The 20583-nt window shown below is 43.1% G+C and overlaps 1 protein-coding gene across 3 annotated transcripts in view; it reads left to right on the forward strand.

Moving 5' to 3' along the window:
* The window catches only part of RNF144B (ring finger protein 144B), a 283693-nt gene that overhangs the window by 1872 nt on the left and 261238 nt on the right, over window positions 1-20583 (forward strand). Inside the window, exon 3 of one of the 3 annotated variants that reach the window (XM_021665346.2) lies at window positions 854-1011. In XM_021665346.2, the coding sequence (XP_021521021.1) occupies window positions 994-1011 (18 nt within the window). In that variant the 5' untranslated portion in view covers window positions 854-993. Of the gene's footprint in view, window positions 1-612; window positions 1012-4633; window positions 4658-20583 lie in introns of those variants that run through there. The other 2 variants (XM_064363027.1, XM_012476542.3) reach the window with 2 other exon arrangements.

The following is a 20583-nucleotide window of genomic DNA, read 5'->3' on the forward strand; positions in this document are numbered from 1 at the left end:
GGGCTTCTTGGGCTCCCAAGAGCGTAGGGATGCCTGGGCCCAGTGCTGTTGCTGGACGGCTGCAGCTGTGCCCAGGAACATGGGTCTCCTACCTTGCCAACTCGGTAGGGGGTGGGGCTCTTGCGTGTTCCCGGCCCCTGCTGGCTCTAAGGAGTGTGCAGCTCTGGCTGTGCCTTCCATGCTGCAGCTGGCATCCCCTCAGTGGCTGCTCCAGACAGGCTGCCACTGCCATCAAGACAATAAATAAGTGAATATAAATCCTACAACAATTAATGATAACAGTAAAGCAAGTTAAAGAAGATAGGAAGTACCAGTAGGGTGGATGGGATTTTGTTTTATATATTCAACAATTAAGCAACATCTTATTAATAAGACATTTGAAAAGATCCTAAGAAAATGAGAACTCTGAAGACCGACTAGGTTATTCCAAAGAATTCTCTAAAGTTTTGGTTGTGGGCAAGAGAGTCAGCTACAGGTCAATGATGACCTTGGGGTTTTTGGTTCAACAACTGTAGGAACAGAGTAACCATTGGTTGAGATAAGAAAGACTTCAGGGGTGGGGGTGGGCAGGATGGTTTTGGAGGGGAAAGTGCGGGAGGTGGGAATGAGTTGTTTTGTTTTAGACATGTTAGTTTTGAGAATTCAAAATGGAAATTCAGGAGTGGCAGTTGGATTTGAGAGTCTGGCCTTCAACAGAAGAAACTCAAGCTCGAGATATAAATGTAGCAGTTGTCAACATGTAGATGGTGTCTACAACCCTGAAACTGAATGAAATCACTAACAGTGAACATAGGTAGGGACGAGGAGATGTTCAACATGGCACGTTGGAGCTCTCCAGTGTTTACATTTTCAGGAGTGAGAGGGGAACCCACAAGGAGAAGAGAAGGAGCAACTGTAGCCAGTGAAGTGGGAAGAGAATTACATGAAAATTGTGTCCCAGAAGCCAAGTGACAAAGGAGTGTTTTTGAAGGAGAGAGTGATCCACTGAGTCAGATGCTGATAAAAGTTCAGGTAAGCCGGGCGTGGTGGTTCAAGCCTGTAATCCCAGCACTTTGGGAGGCCGAGGCGGGTGGATCACGAGGTCTAGAGATCGAGACCATCCTGGTCAACATGGTGAAACCCCGTCTCTACTAATACAAAGAATTAGCTGGGCATGGTGGTGCGTGCCTGTAATCCCAGCTACTCAGGAGGCTAAGGCAGGAGGATTGCCTGAACCCAGGAGGCAGAGGTTGCGGGGAGCCGAGATCGCGCCATTGCTCTCCAGCCTGGGTAACGAGCGAAACTCCGTCTCAAAAAAAAAAAAAAAAAAGTTCAGGTAAGATGAGAACTGATAATTGACCATTGTATATACCAATGTTGTGTTATCAATGACACGGACTATTCTGTGGGGCGGCGATTCTAAAGGTGCCAGGAGTGGGGATACAGAGAGACAGGTAGGCAAGGAATGGATTCAGGCACTCTTCCCAGGAATTTTGCTGTAGAGGAGAACAAAGAAGGAGCGTAGTTCAAAGGGAGTTTGGTTTTGAGGGGAGATGTATGTTTGTATGATGATGGAAATGAATCAGTGGAGAGGGGAACGTTGATGATACAAGAGAAGGAGGAGACAGTAGCTGAAGCCCATCTATAGTAGGTAGGTCAGGTTGGATTCTCTGTAAGCAGAGAGTGAGAGTGAAAGGGGAACCAGCAAAGGAGGAGAGAAGGTGCAACTGTAGCCAGTGAAGTGGGAAGAGAATTACATGAAAATTTTGTAAAAACCGTGCTAAAACAGAATTTGGGACACCAGATGTTTATTAGGGGTGAAGATCTGTGAAGGGAAGTGGGAAGAAGCAAGACTGGGCAGAGGAAAAGGTCAAACTCCAAAGGTGGCTTGACAGAGCTTCAGACAGCTGCTAGGGGAGCTCTGGAGTGAGTGCTGCTCCTCAAGGTATCCTGAGTGGCTGAGCTTTTATATCCCCATACTACTCAAGTCACCGCGTTCAGGCAGCCCCAGCACGGGTGTGACCTCCACTGAAGTGATTCCACAGCTTTGGCAGATCCTGAAGAAGCTGACAGATGGAGACTGCCTGCTGACTCTGGGCTCAGCAGCTGGGCAGCAGATCCTTCCTTGAAGAGGCATCTGGGTGACACATCTCCATTTCTGCCACAGGAGATGAGAGGACACGGGATCTAGTGCGCAAGTAGAAGAGTTGTCCTTAAAAAGGACAACGGAAAACTACTCCATCGTAACAGGAAGAAAGATGAGGACATGAGTACCCATGCAGGTCAGGGATTGGCAGATGTGAGTGGAATTTTTGATGTTTTTATTCCTTTAAGTTTCTCAGTAAAATCCAGAGCAACATTATTGACAGTGAGTGAGTGTGAGAGAGACTGTTCAAGGTTTTTGGACAGAGGAACTGTGAAGTGATCATGTAGTAGAATGGGAGATGGATGGATTAGGGAATGTAGTAGGCTTGCCACGTAGCTGCAAGGACTCACTGGGATTAGTGGCTACAAAATGAGAGTGAGATCCATCAGCATTATTGTTTTTCTCCAGCCATATTCAGCTACCTGGGAGTAGATGTGAAGATGGCAATGACAACATCCAAAAAATGCATTTAACCAGGTTGGGATTTTGCCAGGCAAGTTGGAAGAAAGAAGGAGAGAAGGGTGAGTGAGATGAGGATCCGCACAGGACAAGGAAAATAGTGATGGACCATAGAGTCTGAGCTGAGAGAGGAGGAAAGTAAAGACATGAGAAGGGCAAGACTTAGTGAGAAGGGTACAGGACCAATCAGTAATAACTTTATTTCTGTTTATTGCTTGTATCACTACCAGGAAATTTTGTTTATTTATTGTCTGTCTTTCCCATATAAGTGTAAACTCCCTGAGGCTGCCAGGACTTTGTTTTGTTCCTCACTGTATTCTCAGCACCCAAAGCAGTGCCTAACACATAGTGATTAAGTATTTTACTGAATGAATGAATTCAAGCCAAAATAAACCTTTATTATGAAGATCCAGCATATTTTTTGATTAATGTGATGAGAAAGTATATTAGGATAAAACAGGCTATTTCAATGGCCTAACAGCAGTTTGTTTCTTGCTCTATAAATCTCCCTGTCAGGCAGATTCAGGCAATTCTCCAGGGCTTCCATTCATGTGGTTTACTCATTGTTCTAGGCTACTTTGATCTTGTAGATTACTATCTTAACACAAGTGCATCCTGTTCATGGTGGTAGGGGAAGAGAGCAGGAGGAGGAGAACTCATACCTGCTGTTCAGTGATTCTGCTCAGGGCCAACTCAGTCATATGATCCTGCATAAGCACAAAGAACTTAGACAATATGGGGGCACACAGGAAATAGCTGATGAGTATTGCTGTCTCTGACACAGAAGGGCTGATTGCAACCATATCTGGGACAATTGGGATGAACAGGGGATGTGCCTGAGAATATGTTGGTTTTATTTTGGCAATTATTAAAACCCTGGTTCTTAAACATTTCCCTCCTTTTGCCTGTGAGAAGTTTCTATATAAACTGCACACACTTACCAATCTTTCTCATGCACATAATCTAACTCTTGCATACACAGATCAATTTTTCCCAGAATGGAAGCTTCAGGGGCAGAAGCCCTGTGCATCCTTTTATTATTCCCTCCCAGTGCTTGGCATGGCACCTGACACGTAGTAAATACTTTAAAAATACTTGTTTAATTAAAATGCACCCCCTTTTTGTTAGGCAGTGGCATGAGTCTGTTGTCTGGATGCTATTTAAAGACCATCCAGGCTGGGCGCACTGGCTCATACCTATAATCCCAGCACTTTGGGAGGCCAAGGTGGGTGGATCGTGAGGTCAGGTTTTCAAGACCAGCTTGACCAATATGGTGAAACCCCATCTCTACTAAAAATACAAAAATTGGCTGGGTGTGGTGGTGGGCACCTGTAATTCCAGCAACTCAGGAGGCTGAGGCAGGAGAATCACTTGAACCCGGAGGCAGAGGTTGCAGTGAGCTGAGATTGTGCCACTGCACTCCAGCCTGGGTGACAGAGAAAGACTCTGTCTCTAAAACAAAAACAAAACACAAAACAAAATAAAACCCGTCCAGACTGGGCACGGTGGCTCACGCCTGTAATCCCAGCACTTTGGGAGGCTGAGGTAGGCAGATCACCTGAGGTCAGAAGTTTCAGACCAGCCTGACCAACATGAAGAAACCGCATCTCTACTAAAAATACAAAATTAGCCGGGTGTGGTGGTGCATGCCTGCAATCCCAGCTACTCTGGAGGCAGAGGAAGGAGAATTGCTTGAACCCAGGAGGTAGAGGTTGCAGTGAGTCAGTATCGTGCTATTGCACTCCAGCCTGGGCAACAAGATTGAAACTCTGTCTCAAACAAACAAACAAACAAACAAAAAGTCCAATAATATCAAGCCAGTAAACTGACCTGGCTTTAATAAGCTGATGACCAGATTCTTTTTTAAACCCAGTTATAAATATAAATATAGTAACACACTTAGTTCTTCTAAAAACAAGATACCATACTCTATTTTGGTGGAGTGAGTTAGCCAAAGTGTACAGAGTAGCTATTTGAGATTGGGTTTGAAAAATATCTGAATGCAACAATATCCAGTTGTTTGATAATAAAGTGGATATTTTGGCTTGACGGTGGCCAGGGAGGACCTTCAAGGTAAGCGTGTGGAGAAGGTAAGGAGAATGGTAGTGAGGCTGAGAAAACTTAGAGAACAAAGGATGAATGGTTACCAAACTTTTGCTGCTAGTCACTAATTTTGCTGTTAATTTTAGGAGTATTATTTGTAACACATTTCTTTAATATATCTTATCAACTGTTCCATGGAATGAGACTAAAGGAATAGAGAAGCACAGAGTCTTGGTATTATTGCCTTTATTTCCTGTTAAAAAATAAAACAGGGAGGTCATCTCTATAGGAGAGGGCTTTTCTGCTAAGATTCAATACTCAGGTTATATTTAATGCTCTTAGCCAAATCATAACATCAGAGTCAGAAAAATGTTTTCTACTACAAGTTGGCTAGATACCAACATTGTCGCAAGACTGTCAAAATGGGGTGTTATTTTAGAAAATAGATAAGTGTAACTCTAAAATAGTTCTATAAATCTTATTTTTTCTATTTTTTTGTTTTCTTTATTTTATTTTATTAGATGGAATCTCACTCTGTCGCCCAGGCTGGAGTGCAGTGGCACAATCTTGGCTCACTGCAACCTCTGCCTCCGGGGTTCAAGTGATTCCCCTGCCTTGGCCTCCCAAGTAGCTGGGATTACAGACGTGCACCACCACACCTGGCAAAGTTTTGTATTTTTAGTAGAGATGGGGTTTCACAATGTTGGCCAAGCTGGTCTCGATCTCCTGACTTCAAGTGATCCACCTGCCTCGGCCTCCCAAAGTGCTGGGATTATAGGTGTGAGCCACCATGGCCAGCCAAATCTTATTTTTAATCTAGACTTTATTAAGTAAAACATTTCTTGTTATAACTCATTCTTCATTTAAGGAAATTAGAGAAGATTTGGGCGCAGCTTAGATTTAAAAAATCTAAATTAGGAAAAGAATATTAGAAGGTTATGCTATCTCCTAATAATACATGTTTTGAAAAATACATGTGTCTCTCTCCCATTCACATCTTAATATAACGCAGTGGTTCTCAAGTGAAGCCAGGACATTTGATAGTGTCTGGAGACATTTTTGGCTGTCAAAACTTAAAGGGCGTGCTAGTAGCATCTTGTGATTAGAGACCAGAGATGCTGCTAAACATCCTACAAAACACAGGGCAGCCTCACAACATTTTTTTTTTTTTTGAGGTGGAGTCTCGCTCTATCACCCAGGCTGGAGTGCATTGGTAGGATCTCAGCTCACTGCAACCTCTGCCTCCCAGGTTCAAGCAATTCTCCTGCCTCAGCCTCCCAAGGAGCTGGGGTTACAGGTGCATGCCACCATGACCAGCTAATTTTTGTATTTTTAGTAAAGATGGGGTTTCACTGTGTTGTCCAGGCTGGTCTTGAACTCCTGACCTCTGCTGATCCACCCACCTCAGCCTCCCAAAGTGCTGGGATTACAGGCAGCCCCACAACTTTGAACTAGAATTATCTGTAGTGCTGAAACTGAGAAACCCGGATCTAATGCAGTGTATTTTCTTTTCCTGCCACTCCACTAAAACTGCTTTAAGGAAGAGGAACAGTGACTTCCAGTTAAGCTGATGGGCCTCCTTTGAATACTTCTGTAATATTACTTCGTTTCTATGTAGCATTTGACACTGTTTACCATCCCCTTGTTTCAAAAACTTTTTCTCTTGACTTGCATTACATTGTTTTCTTTTGGTTTTCGTCCTTTGTTTGGTGTTCTGCAACTGATGGTCTCTCAAATGTTGCTGTTCTTCCGGGATCCACCATGGGCTCTTAGCTCTTTCTTTATACTTGATTTCCCTGTGTGATCTTGTCCACCCCCATGATAGTGACAACCTCTACTAATAAAGTCCAAATCAATATATTATTCAGCAAGTTACTTTCTTCTTGAGTATCATACTAATATCAACTGCCCTTTGGATACCTTCATTCAGTATCCCTCAGTATCTGAAATTCAGCATGTGAAAAACTAAATCCATTCTCTTCTCTAGCAAATCTCTCTGCTTTTTACTGATTTATTTAATCTGTTTGTTACCCACCTTGTTGTATAAGCTTGAATGTTTGAAGTCATATTTGGCCTCTCCCTGTTTTCAACTCCCCACATGAAGTACTCTGAATTCAAGACCTCTAAATATCTCTCATACTCACCCCTTTTCCTTCCAGGCCATATCAGCTCTCAACTAAACTGTTACCATATTCTCCTTACTGATCTCTCTCCCTGAAGCCTCATCCTTTTTCTTACTGAAAAATTAGTCCACCAAACAGGGACTGCAATCCTATAGATTAGTCTAGTAAGATTCAAAGCATTGTCTTTTAAATTTTTTTCTTTAAGAAATCTTTTAAAATTTAGAACTTTTTTTTTTTTTTTTTTTGTTTTTTTTGAGACAGGGTCTTACTATGTTGCCCAGGCTGGTCTCCAACTCCTGCAGACTCAAGCAATCTGCCTGCCTCAGCCTCCCAAAGTGCTGGGATTACAGGTGTGGGCCACCACTTTATCTTTTTGCACATCCCTCATGCTCATGTTTCTGAAGTTGAGACTCCCTCCCCTCCTTGCTACTTTGTGCTTCCTTAATACTTTGTTCATATCTTTATTAGGGTACTTACGAAGTTATAGTGTTATTACTTATTTACGTGTCTGCCTTTATAGTAAACATTTACCCTCAACCTTCTCAAAGATCCTTCCATCGTCATTTCCAATCCTGTGGTCACCGTCCATAGAATTAGATGAAGCACTCTTGTAGACATGTTTTTACATCATGACTCTGACCTGAGTAAAGCTAGTTAATTCCCTACCTGGGAATTTGAAATTATGAGAAAGATGGATTCCACTTGGTAATTGGATCTGTAACAAATCAAAATAGGAACTGTAGGGACACGTGTTCTGCCATGTGAATTGGAGAAGCCCTGGTCGACAGAGAGAGAGAAGACAGAAGGTGAAAGAGGGTTAGATAAGGCAATGTGATGGCTAATCTTATATGTCAACTTGATTGGGCCATTGGATGCCCAGATATCTGGTTAAACATTATTTCTGGGTGTGTCTGTGAGGGTCTTTCTGGAAAAAAAATTAGTATTTGAATTGGTGGACTGAATGAAGCAGATGGCTCTCCCCAGTGTGGATGGGCATCATCTAATCCATTGAGGGCACAAATAGAAGAAAATGGTGAAGAAAGATTGAAGTCACTCTGGGTGATTTCTTGAGCTGGGACATCAATCCTCTCCTGCCCTTGGTGCTCCTCGTTCTCAGGCCTTCAGACCAAGACTGGAATCTATATCATCTGCTGTCTGGCTCCCAGACCTTTGAACTACACCCAGCTTTCCTGGGTTTTCAGCTTGCAGATGGCAGATTGTGGAACTTCTCAGCCTCCATGATTGCATAAGCCAATACCTTATAATAAATCTCTCTTTCTCTCTGTACACATATATAATACACACACACACACACACACACACACACACACACACACAATTGGCTGTCTTTCTCTGGAGAACCTTGACTAATACAGGGAAGAACAGAGATTCCTGACTGTAGTCTACTCTTAGTTCCAGATTGGTGAGGAAGCCTGTCTGTAACCCTGCCTTTGGCCAGATGATAGCCTTGTTGTTACCATTCTGTAATTTGGAGGAAGAGAAATAAAGACAGGGTTAAAATGAAAAGAGGAGAGCAGAAATAGAAATAAAAAAAAATGCAAAGGGAAATTGAGAAAAACCAAATTGAAATGACAGACAGAAGGTAGCAAATCATCTGAAAAAAATATTATGAATTATGTGATCTAGGGGTGAAATGTTTGACTATCTTGCTCTGGCTCTGCCCTCCTAAGGCAAACCAGCCTTTTCCTCTTCCTTTCATCTCACCCTATTTGCTTGCAGGTTCAGGTGGAAGGATCCATGAGGGGAGCCCTCTACCTCCTAGCACCCTAGCCCTAGCACTCTAGCCTTCCATTAAGTTTGCTGAGTCCAGCCCACCATGGTTACAGCGAGGTGGCTCAGCTCCCAGGGACAGCCTTAGCTGCCTAGAACCTTAATGAATCTAGAGAGCATGACCTAGTGGAAGTAGCATGAACCTTGGTTTGTAAAAATGTTTAAATTATTTTTTTAAAAGCTAGTCAAGTGAAGCAGTGGGAATGGAGAAGGAACAAAGAGATCTATAACTGGTTGTGATCAGTTAGTTATAAACAACACTGCACTCAGACCAGCCTAGCACAGATTTTGACTTCAAACATATGGATGCAAATTGAGGAAGATCATAAAATGATTAGATAGGTAGATTGAGGGATAATAGAAATAGGTGCAGTGGCTCACACCTGTTATCCTAGCACTTTGGAAGGCTGAGGCAGGTGGATCACTGGAGGTCAGGAGTTTGAGACTAGCCTGGCCAACATGGTGAAATCCCATCTCTACTACAAATGCATAAGTTAGCCAGGCGTGGTAGCTGGTGCCTATAATCCCAGCTACTCTGGAGGCTGAGACAGGAGAATCACTTGAACCCGGAAAGCGAGGTTGCAGTGAGCCGATATCACACCACTGCCCTCCAGCCTGGGTGGCAGAGCGAGACTCCATCTCAAAAAAAAAAGAAAAGAAAACTCTCTAAAAAGGTGAGGGAATAGAAGTAGGAGCACGCTGATTTGCTTTAACATAGTAGGAAATTGGGGATATATATCAATGTACCTCCTGTGTGTCAATTTCCCTTTAATTTATTCTATTCAAATAGTACTAAAATGTTACAAATCAACATTCTTTCATCTTTGAACTGTGTGAGATACAGTCATTGTATAAATATTTAGTTTTAAAAAAAGAGGCACTTTCTCTTTAAATTCTATTTACCAATATGTTTTTTAGTTGTTTAACACCAGCGACCCTCCTCCCTCCACACTTCTCTCTTCCCTTCCAGGAAAGCTTGTCTCTTAGGAACCTGTCATGGGACTGAATTTAGAGTCCACAAAGGTATGAGGATCTCTACATTGGTATTGATTGATTGATTTTTGAGACTGGGTGTCACTCTTTCACTCAGGCTGGAGTATAGTGGCGTGATCATGGGTCACTGCAGCTTTGACCTCTCTGGCTCAAGGGATCCTCCTGCCTCAGCCTCCTGAGTACCTGGAACCACAAACACATGCCACCATGCCCAGTTAATTTTTTATCTTTTGTAGAGATGAGGTCTCTCTATTTGCCCAGGCTGATCTCGAACTCCTAGGCTCAAGTGATCCTCTCACCTCAACCTCTCAAAGTGCTGGGGTTATAGGCATGAGTCATTGCACCTGTCTGGTACTCATTGATTAAGTGTCCTTTACAGAGAGTCCTGATTTATCCTCTTTCCTCTCATTCCTACCTCCCATCCTTATTAGTTCTCTGCCTGCAGCCAGGAGTCTTTCTAAAAACAACAACAAAAATAATTGATCTCATTATTATGTTGCCTATAACACTTTAATATTTCCCCATCGCTTGTAGAATAAAGTATAATTTTTTAATTAATTTTTTTTTAGAGGCAGGATCTTGCTCTTGTCACCCAGGCTGGAGTGCACGGTGTGATCTTAGCTCACTGCAGCCTTGACCTCCAGGGCTCAAGAGATCCTCGCGCCTCAGCCTCCTGAGTAGCTAGGACTACAGGCTCATGCCACCACACCTGGCTAATTTTTCAATTTTTTTTTTTGGTAGAGATAGGGTCTCTCTATGTTGTCCAGGCTGTTTTTGAACTCCTGACCTCAAGCAATCCTCCCACCTCAGCCTCCTAAAGTGGCCTCCATAGCTCATGGTGTGAAACACTGTGCCTGGCCTAAAGTATAATTTTTATTTTTATTGTTTTATTTTTAAAAAATATTTTAAAATTTTTAGTAGCTTTTGGGCTACCAGGGATTATTTTTATGTGGATGAATTGTATAGTGGTGAAGTCTGAGATTGTAGCGCACCTGTCACCTGAGTAGTGTACATTGTTACCAATATGCAATTTTTTATTCCTGACCCTCCTCCCACACTCCCCTGTTCTGGGTTTCCAATATCCATGATATCCCTTTATATGCCTTTGTGTATCCATAGCTTAGCTCCCATTTTTAAGTGAGAACACATGGTATTTGATTTTCCATTTCTGAGTTACTTCACTTACAGTAATGGCCTCCAGCTCTGTCCAAGTTCCTGCAAAATACATTATTTCCTTCTTCATTTTTTTTATGACTGAGTAGTAGTCTTTGGTGTATACGTACCACATTTTCTTTACTCTGAAGTGCAATTTTTAACACATGGTGTACGCTGGGCATGGTAGCTCATGCATGTAATCTCAACACTTTGGGAGGCCGAGGTTGGCAGATCACGAGATCAAGAGATCGAGACCATACTGGCCAACATGGTGAAACCCCATCTCTACTAAAAAATACAAAAATTGACACTTGGTGGTGCATGGCTGTGGTCCCAGCTACTTGGGAGGCTGAGGCAGGAGAGTCGCTTGAACCTGGGAGGTGGAGATTGCAGTGAGCTGAGATCACGCCACTGCACCCCAGCCTGATGACAGAGCAAGACTCTGTCTCAAAAAAAAAACAAAAACCAATAAACAAAAAACAAAACATGGCCTAGATGGCTCTACAGGATCTGACTTCTGTTCATCTCTCTAGCCTTGTCTCTACATTGTTCATCCCAGTTTCCCTGACTCCCACCCCAAAGGAAAGATCCTCCAGCCACAGTGAATGGCCATGTTCCGTCTTACCTTTGGCTTTCTCTCCATGTTGGTGATTCTACTGGAAAACTCTTCTAATTTCCTGTTCTGAGCCAAATTACCCTCAGTCTTCAGGTCTCACCTATACTGCCCCAGATGTGTCATCCTCCTTCGGAGCATCTACTTTTAACAGCCTGTTTTCTTGTCTACACCCTCCCTCCCAATCGGCTTGATGAGAGCAGGAATGTTGTCTTTCTGATAGCTCTTCCATCCTCAGTACACAGTAATTATTGAATGCTTGCTAGTGTGAGACTAGCAAGCATTTATTGTGGCAGAAGAAATAAGAATGCCAGGCCAGGCACAGTGGCTCATGCCCATAATCCCAGTACTTTGGGAGGGCAAGGTGGGAGGATCATTTGAGCCCAGGAGTTTAAGACCAGCATAGCCGACATGGCAAAACCCCCGTTTTACAAAAAATACAAAAATTAGCTGGACGTGATGGCATGTGCCTATAGTCCCAGCTATTCTGAGGCTGAGGCAGGGGGATTGCTTGAGCCCAGAGGTCAAGACTGCAGTGAGCCGTGATAGCACCACTGCACTCCAGCCTGGGTGCCTGAGTGAGGCCTTGTCTCAAAGAAAAAAATGCCAGTGTAGTCTTTGGCTGACCTTCCTCCTCCTCCCCCTCACCTCTTCTTACATCAGCTAAGCTGGTTCTTTTAGTTGTAGTGACTTGACTGGTGAGTTTATCTTCCCATATCTATCTTCTTTCTAATAGAGAAACCTGACAGTTTTTAGTAAGTGCCCAGTTTTCAGCCTTCAGATGAGAAACTTATTTGATAAATTTAGAAAAAGACAATGTATTAATATGGTGTCTCTTTAATAGATATTTGCATTTTCCAGGGCCCTGTTATAAACTGGTTGAGAAGTTGATTCCCAGCAGCTTTTATAATATGATCATGAATAATGCTTTACTGCCTTTAACATATTCCATAAATATATATTATTAATATATTGATAGGTGAATGAATGAATGAATAAGTGAAGTGCCATTTAACAGTTCAACTTCCAAATTCCCAGAAGGAGTTATGTCACTCTCAGGCTTCTAGGAGTTAGTGATACCATCATGTTTCTTTGTTATTTTTAAATTACTTTTTATTTTTTATATTATTTTTATTTTATAGTTTTACTTTTTATTATTAGCTTTAAATTTTTTTCTATTTATTCTTTTATAATTTATTTACATTATGCCCTCAAACATCCTCCTATCCAAGATACTGTCCTGTTCCAAGGATCCCTTCCCATCATTATTTTTCTCTATATTATTCGGCAAACTCTGCACGTTGCTGGTTTTCTCCATTAGAACTCTCTTCTTTGAACACGTCCACCTGCTTCTCCCCAGAACCTGAGCCTCAGAACTGAGTCCTAAGTGAGAACAGAGGTTCCGGGCATGCTTGGTAACCAAAGCCAGGGTGTAATTAACTGCTCCTGCCCTGACGCAAGTCCCTTACAGGTGGCAGGTAGCAGCGCTTCTGGGCAGAGACTTGCCCTGTCTTGTACAGCTGAACATCTGCTTTCTGAGGCCAATCTGACGTCCTGGCAACCCAAGTTTATAAAGTGGGGATGTCCGCATTTTCAAAACAATAAAACGGAAGGAATTATTTCGGAAAAATTAAAATGCCTGGTAGGAGATTGTCAGAGGTCTACCTATACACGATTACCAAGTTTTAAATAATGCTGTGGTTAAGTGGTTAAGACAAAAAAGAGGACGGAGCCAGGGGTTCCGTACACCCTGTCCTACTTTGAACCTCATTGGGCAGATCAAAGATTTTAAAAGGGTTTTCTGAAGTTGCCCAGCGCCTAGAATTTCAAGGACCGCATCCGCTGCCTCTTTCCTAAAGAGGGTGCGTTTCTGGGGGAGGTGAGTGCGCGCGCGCCAGGGGAGGGCCTGCCGCGGAGAGGGGCCAAGGCTCTCCGGAATCAGCAGCCAGGGAGAGGCTCTGCGGGCGCCCGCGGGGCGGAGGGGAGCGGGGCCGAGGGCCGGAGGAGGGGTCGGAGACGCGCCGAGGGGCTGTTAGCTAGGCGACCTGAATGCCTTTGATACCTGAAGCCGCAGCCTACAGACGCTGATAGCGGACTCCGAGCGCGCGCGCGCGCGCGCGCCCTGGCTGAAGCCCTGCGCCTCCGGGGGTCACCCTGCTCCTTACTCGGACCTCGGGCGCTAGGTAAGGAGGGGCGCGGGGTGCAGCGCTCGCCCTGGAGCTGCCGGGAGCCTCTGCGCGAGGGGCCAGTTCGGCCTCCCCCGGGCTGTCACCGCCTCGCCTCCTTCTCCGCCCCGGGGGGGTGGCCCACGGGGGCTCAGACCCTCGGCCATCCGTGTTTCCACTCCGCGGTCCGTGGGAGCCCGCCTCCTCTCCACGCTCCACTCGCGACTTTCTCCGCTGCCCCCGGGAAGCTCCCGAAACCCGCGCCCCCGAGTCTGGGGTCAGGGCTGGCAGGAGTAATCCACCCCCTCCAGGTGTGTGGCGCAAACACGGACGTACGGATTTTCCCTAGGGTCTGTAACAATTTCCAGGCTGAAAGGTTATAACTCCTTCTCCTTCCAGAATTTGCCTTCCCCCGCCTCCCTCCCTTTACTATCCTAACTTTTGGAGGAATATTGACTCTTGATCAAAGTTAATGCACCGTCTTACCTTTCGTATCGGCACCGGCTGAGGTTTTTCTTCCCCCCACCTTAAATATTGTGGTAAGTGTACGAGGTTTTCAGGGTGACTGCGGTGCCAGAACTTTATAACAGCTTAAAGCAACAGCTCTTAGTCGGTGGGGAAAAAAGCTGGTCCCCACCCTGAAATCCCCATTCAGAAATCTGGTATGTGTGTGTGAGTGTGCGTGCATGCATACGTGTGTGTGTGTGTGCAGGCTTGAGTATATTTTAAAAGCACCTCAGGTGATTGTGGTGTCCGCCCCGCCACCAACATACCCCCAAAGTATCTGTAAGGTCCGCAAAGAAGAGAGAGGGCCACCCATTGTGGCTAAGCATCACCTGGAACTATTAATGTGAATTGAGAATAAAAACAGAGTTAAAGGGGTAAAAGCCAGTTCCCCTCAAGTTGATGAATGTGATTGGTACGGTATCACTGGATCTGAGAAGGCAATTTTTTGTTTTGTTTTGTTTTGTTTCTGTTTTTTTTCTTTTTAATTTAATTATATTATATTATTGTTAGTATTTTTGTCTTGTTTCTGGTTTTTGAGACGGAGTCTTGCTTTGTTGCCCAGGCTGGAGTGCAGTGGCACGATCTCGACTCCCTGCAACCTCCGCCTCCCAGGTTCAAGTGATTCTCCTGCCTCAGCCTCCCAAGTAGCTGGGAATACAGGCACATGCCACCATGCTGGCTAATTTTTGTACTTTTAGTAGAGATGGGATTTCACAAGGTTGGCCAGGCTGGTCTCGAGCTCCTGACAAGTGATCCGCCTGCCTCGGCCTCCCAAAGTGCTGAGATTACCGGAGTGAGCCACAGAACCCGGCCCAAGATGACAGTTTTGGAAAGAGAGAGTTAACATTAATTTGAAACTCGGATGTAACACTTGGGAAAATGCATACTTCTAAGAAACCTGGTTAAACAGCTTTTAAATATAAATTTTTAAAATATAAGATTTCCTTCACAAGTGCTCTACAGATTAGAGAGGGCTGAGGCCCATTCTCCAGAGAATCAGATAATCTTCCTTCACTGCTGTCTTCACTTTTTGTCAATGATGGCAGCCCGTTGACATTTTTACATTTTTGTTACCTTAAGGCTAAAGACTCAAATGGACTATTATTTCTAGGAACTAGAGTCAACAGTGATGGTATCAATTAATTTAGAACCTGTTTTCACTCCTAATTATTTGAACCAAGTTCTTCTATCCTGAATTGATTAAGAGAGTCTGTAAATTATATCATATTTACAGAAATGTTACATGTTTCTCCATCTTTAATTTTGTCATAGATGCATGTCTGCTGCTTTTCATATATTCATGTAAGTACCAGAACCATTCTAAGTACCTATCAAACTATTAGAAAGTAATTACCAGGGAAAATAAAAATTTTTATTTTCTGTCTTTTGGAAAATTGAAGCGAAGGACTAATTTTTTTGAAGTACCATAAAGTAGATATAATATTAAAGCTTAGATTTCTTTTTATGAAACCAGATGCCTTTTATGAAATAGGGATGATATTCCATACCCGCTTTCAAGGATATTAAGGACAAGCAAGAGACTGTCTATAAAGCATTTTGAACTTTTAAGAAAAGAATCACTGTCTAGATATTGAGCCAGTGTGATTGTTTTCCTGGCAAACTTTTTCTCCTTTCTAAAATTAACTTTCCCCCAGGAAAAGTAGTGCAGATGCACATGATTCAGTCAACCAAGTTCAGAAAATACTGTCTGAATTTTAAAAGTGACCTTAATTCATCCCTATAGATCTAATGTTTGCAACCTATGCCGCAAAATATGCAGAAATATTCATTGCTTGCTGACCTTTGCTAAGTGTTAGCTTAATAAGGGTAGTTATGGACAGAGTACAATATAAAATTTATTGGCTTAGGTAAAACTATTATCATTATTTTCCTAAGGTTTTTGTGTACATGTGTGTACACTGGTTCTGCAACTTCCATAAATATATATATGTCACATATGTTTTTAATAGAACAAAAAACCCACAATATTTTTCTCTGTGGCAGAACACTGTAAGCATTAGGTTTTGATTACTTTTTCATGGAAATTTTAATGACAGAACTAAGAGCTCCAAGAGAATAGTTCCATAAAGATCTATTTGGAACTAGAAGTACTTTAAAAAAAAAATGTTTGAAGCCCAAAGTGGGTGTGCTTAGCTTCCATAGAACGGTCCTTTGTGAGTAAGTGTGGTAGATCCAGTTCTGGCAACCTCAGACGAAGGACGATTAGATCCTGCCACTCTTCTCCAGACCTTTCATTTGGTCTGTAACTTGATGCTTCACTGACCCTATACTCTCCCTGCCACGCTAACTCACAGAGGAATTGGTGGCACTCTAAGTTGAAACTTTTCCCTCTCCCATCAATTAGAACATGTTTGCATAGGTTGCAGAATGCAGTTACATTTTTAGCTCAGTATTCTAAGAAATACCTTAGGCCACAAAGAGAGTAGCCTTAGTGCAGCCTACACCACAGATTGCCTTATTTTGTGGAGCTATGTTAACTCACCAATGATTCCACTATGTAGAAATAATAGAGTTATAGAGTATTAAAATGAGAAGGCACTTTGAAAGTCATCTAGATTTTAATCATTTCTCTTTACAGATGAATATTGAAGTGTTCTTAACGGTAATCCAAACTGAGAATAGACATTACATTGTACATTCTTTCCAATTCTTGTAGTAATGAGAATTTTGTTCATTTGAAATGAATTTATATACGAGTTTAATAATGTAGCAGTGACAGCAAAGTGGTTCCAAATCTCAGCTAGATTTTCAACAAAACTCAAAAGTGTGGCATTAGGCTGGGAGCAATGACTCACAACTGTACTTCCAGCACTTTGGGAGGCTGAAGCAGGAGAATTACTTGAGGTGGGGAGTTGGAGACCAGCCTGGATAAGATGACAAGACCTGTGTCTACAATTAATTATGTATCATTATTAACTAGAGTCATCCTACAGTGATATAGAACACTAGAACTTAGTCCTCTTTCCTAGCTGTAATTCTGTATCCTTCAGCAAATCTCTTATCTCACCCTTTCCCCTACCTCTAGTATCCTCTGTCTACTTTTCATGAACCAGTGTATTTTCTAGTTCAATGATGACTTTTGACATTTTAACACTTAGGCCCACATTTGCCAAGTTTATTTAGGCTTAACTCTATTTAAGTTGTTTCATTGATATACTAGTTAATAATAGTACAGTTCCTCCATCCTTAAGCTCATATCATAACTAATTTAAGTATATATTCAAGTAACTTTTTAAGGAGGTCACAATTATTAGCTGAGCATGCCTTCACAAAATGTTTTTCAGGGACCAGTGTATCGATAAGAATGTTTTTCTGCTTTTCTTTTTCTTTTTCTTTTTTTTGAGACGGAGTCTTGCTATGTTGCCAGGCTGGAATGCAGTGGCGCGGTCTCGACTCATTGCAACTTCTGCCTCCTGGATTCAAGCAATTCTCCTGCCTCAGCCTCCCCAATAGCTGGGACTACAGGCGCACACCACCAAGCCCAGCTAATTTTTTTGTATTTTTAGTAGAAACAGGGTTTCACCAAATTGGCCAGGATGGTCTCAATCTCTTGACCTCATGATCTGCCTGCCTCGGCCTCCCAAAGTGCTGGGATTACAGGCTTGAGCCACCGCGCCCAGCCAGAAGTGTCTTTTTTTTTGAAATGTGGTGTTTTCGGCTGGGCGCGGTGGCTCACGCCTGTAATCCCAGCACTTTGAGAGGCTGAGGCAGGTGGATCATCAGGTCAGGAGAGTTAAGACCATCCTGACTAAATGGTGAAAACCTGTCTCTACTAAAGATACAAAAAATTAGCCAAGCATGGTGGTGCACGCCTGTAGTTCCAGCTACTCAGGAGGCTGAGGCAAGAGAATTGCTTGAACTCATGAGGTGGAGGTTGCAGTGAGCTGAGATCGTGCTACTGCACTCCAACCTGGCGACAGAGGGAGACTCCGTCTTGGAAAAAAAGAAAGAAAAAGAAAAGAAAAGAAAGAAAGAAATGGTGTTTTCATAGACCTCGTATTTGCTGTCTCTTCACTCTATTTGAAAGAGGCAATCTCTGCTAGTCCAGAATTAGGAGTCAAGATGGGCTCTGTTACATATGGTGTGGACTGCTGGCTGACTCCATGGTCGGACCAAAGGAGGAAAAAATATTCGAAATGTGGGCCTGGTGTGGTGGCTTACGCCTGTAATCCCAGCACTTTGGGAGGCTGAGGTAGGAGGATCACTTGTGGCCAGGGGTTCAAGACCAGCCTGGCCAATGTGGCCAAACCCCAGTCTCTACTAAAACCACAAAAATTAGCTGGGTGTGGTGGTGCATGCCTGTAGTTGCAGCTACTTGGCAGGCTGAGGCACAAGAATCACTTGAACCCGGGAGGCAGAGGTTGCAGTGAGCCGAGATTGTGCCAATGAACTCCAACCTGGGCGACAGAGTAAGACTCTGTCTCAAAAAAATAAAAAAATAAAAAATTGAAATGCGTTGTGATTTGCTTTGCCACTTTAGGGAGAAGGGAGAGAGCAAGACATAGGTGATAGTAGAGAAGGGAATTTGCACTTTGCAAAATATTCCTTACTATAAAATGTCTGAATTTCATTAAAATATAAGCCTTTTGTTTGTTTCAGTCTGCAAATATTTATACATTATCTTATTTTATCCTTAAAACAATTTCTTTAGCATCAAATTATCATAACTTCTGGATTCAGAAGGTTGTGGACTGAATACTTCCCTAATGATGGGACTGAATTACTTCCCTAATTCTTGCAGATTACTTGAGTTTTCTTAGCCTCATTTCCTTCACCTGGAGAGCAGGGTTTAAACTCTGGGAAAAGATAGTAATTACCTCATAGAGCTGTAAATATTGTGGGAGATAATTATGTAGGAATGGTCAGAACACAGAATGATGATCGTAGCAGTGCCTGAGATAGCTCGGAAGGAGTGTGAAGCAGAGAGACCTTCAGCAATGGAACCCGGAGGACATACAGGAGAAGACAACAGGAGGCTAAGGGTGGGAGGAAGAGGGAAGAGAGTGAAGTTGGGAGTGGGGGAGGATTAAATTGAATACAGACATTTAAAAAGAAAAGGTAGTCATTAGTGTCATGCATTATGACAAAGAAATTTCCAGCACCTCTGGCAATTAGGAGCTTAGTGTGAGCTCAGCCACAGGCAGTTTCAGTGTAGATAAGCAGGTAGAAGGAAAACTCTAGTTGGAATGATTAATGAGGTTAAGGAAGCAAGGAAAGTGTAAACAGCCATTAAAAAAAAAGTTTCACAGGGTGCGGTGGCTCAAGCCTGTAATCCCAGCACTTTGGGAGTCTGAGGCGGGTGGATCATGAGGTCAAGAGATCGAGACCATCCTCGTCAACATAGTGAAACGCCGTCTCTACTAAAAATACAAAAATTAGCTGGGCATGGTGGCGTGTGCCTGTAATCCCAGCTACTCAGGAGGCTGAGGCAGGAGAATTGCCTGAACCCAGGAGGCGGTGGTGGCGGTGAGCCGAGATCGCGCCATTGCACTCCAGCCTGGGTAACAAGAGCGAAACTCGGTCTCAAAAAAAAAAAAAAAAAAAAAGTTTCTCCCTTAGGAGAAAGGAAAAAGAGAGAGAAAGGAGAGATGGGTCAGTAGCTAAACAGATACTTAAGACTGGGAAACTGGATTTAGATTAGAAAGAATAGCAAAATTAAAAATATATATAAGGACTAAAGTTTGCCATGTTTCAATTTTTTTCAAGTAAGGATATTAAAAATACTACTATCTAGGCTGGGCACAGTGGCTCATGCCTGTAATCCTAGCACTTTCGGAGGCTGAGGCAGGCCGAAGGCTTGAGCCCAGGAGTTCAAGACCAGGCTGGGCAACATAGCAAAAACCTGTCTCTACAAAAGATACAAAAATTAACCAGGCGTGGTGGCATGCCTCTGTAGTCCTAGCTGCTTGGGAGGCTGAGGTAGGAGGATCACTTGAGCCCAGGAGGTTGAGGCTGTAATGATCCATAATCGTGCCACTGCACTGCTGCCTGGGCAACAGAGTGCCATCCTGTCTCAAAATAAATGAATGAATAAATAAAATTACTGTCTAATATCATTTCTGAAAAGAAAGAAAATACTAACATTTAAAAATTGAATAACCAAACTGTGAGAAAGTTAGCATCTCAGTGAAGATTTTCTTTTTCTGCTTAAGAGTGTGTTTTCTCCCCTGGTTGAAGGTTCCATCTTTCCTTTTTTAGGGATTTGACTTCATCAATTATCTTCTCTCAAATGCTTTCAACCTTTTCTTTTCTATTGACTCTTTTCCATTAGCAAATATGCATGGTCTGGTCACCTATCTTAAAAGAAGCACAGGTTAGCTGGACTTGGTGGCTCATGCCTATAAGCCCAGCACTTTGGGAGGTTGAGCAGGAGGATCACCTGAGATGAGGAGTTTGAGACTAGCCTGACCAATATGATGAAACCCTGTCTCTACTGAAAATACAAAAATTAGCTGGGCGAGGTGGTGTGCCCTTGAAGTCCCGGCTACTTGGGAGGCTGAGACAGGAGAATGGCTTGAAACCAGGAGGTGGAGGTTGCAGTGAGCCAAGATCACGCCACTGCACTCCAACCTGGGTAACAGATTAAGA

Source organism: Aotus nancymaae, unplaced genomic scaffold (assembly GCF_030222135.1).
Source record: "Aotus nancymaae isolate 86718 unplaced genomic scaffold, 86718_ANA_hifiasm-v0.15.2.pri h1tg000051l, whole genome shotgun sequence".
Classification (NCBI taxonomy): domain Eukaryota; kingdom Metazoa; phylum Chordata; class Mammalia; order Primates; family Aotidae; genus Aotus; species Aotus nancymaae.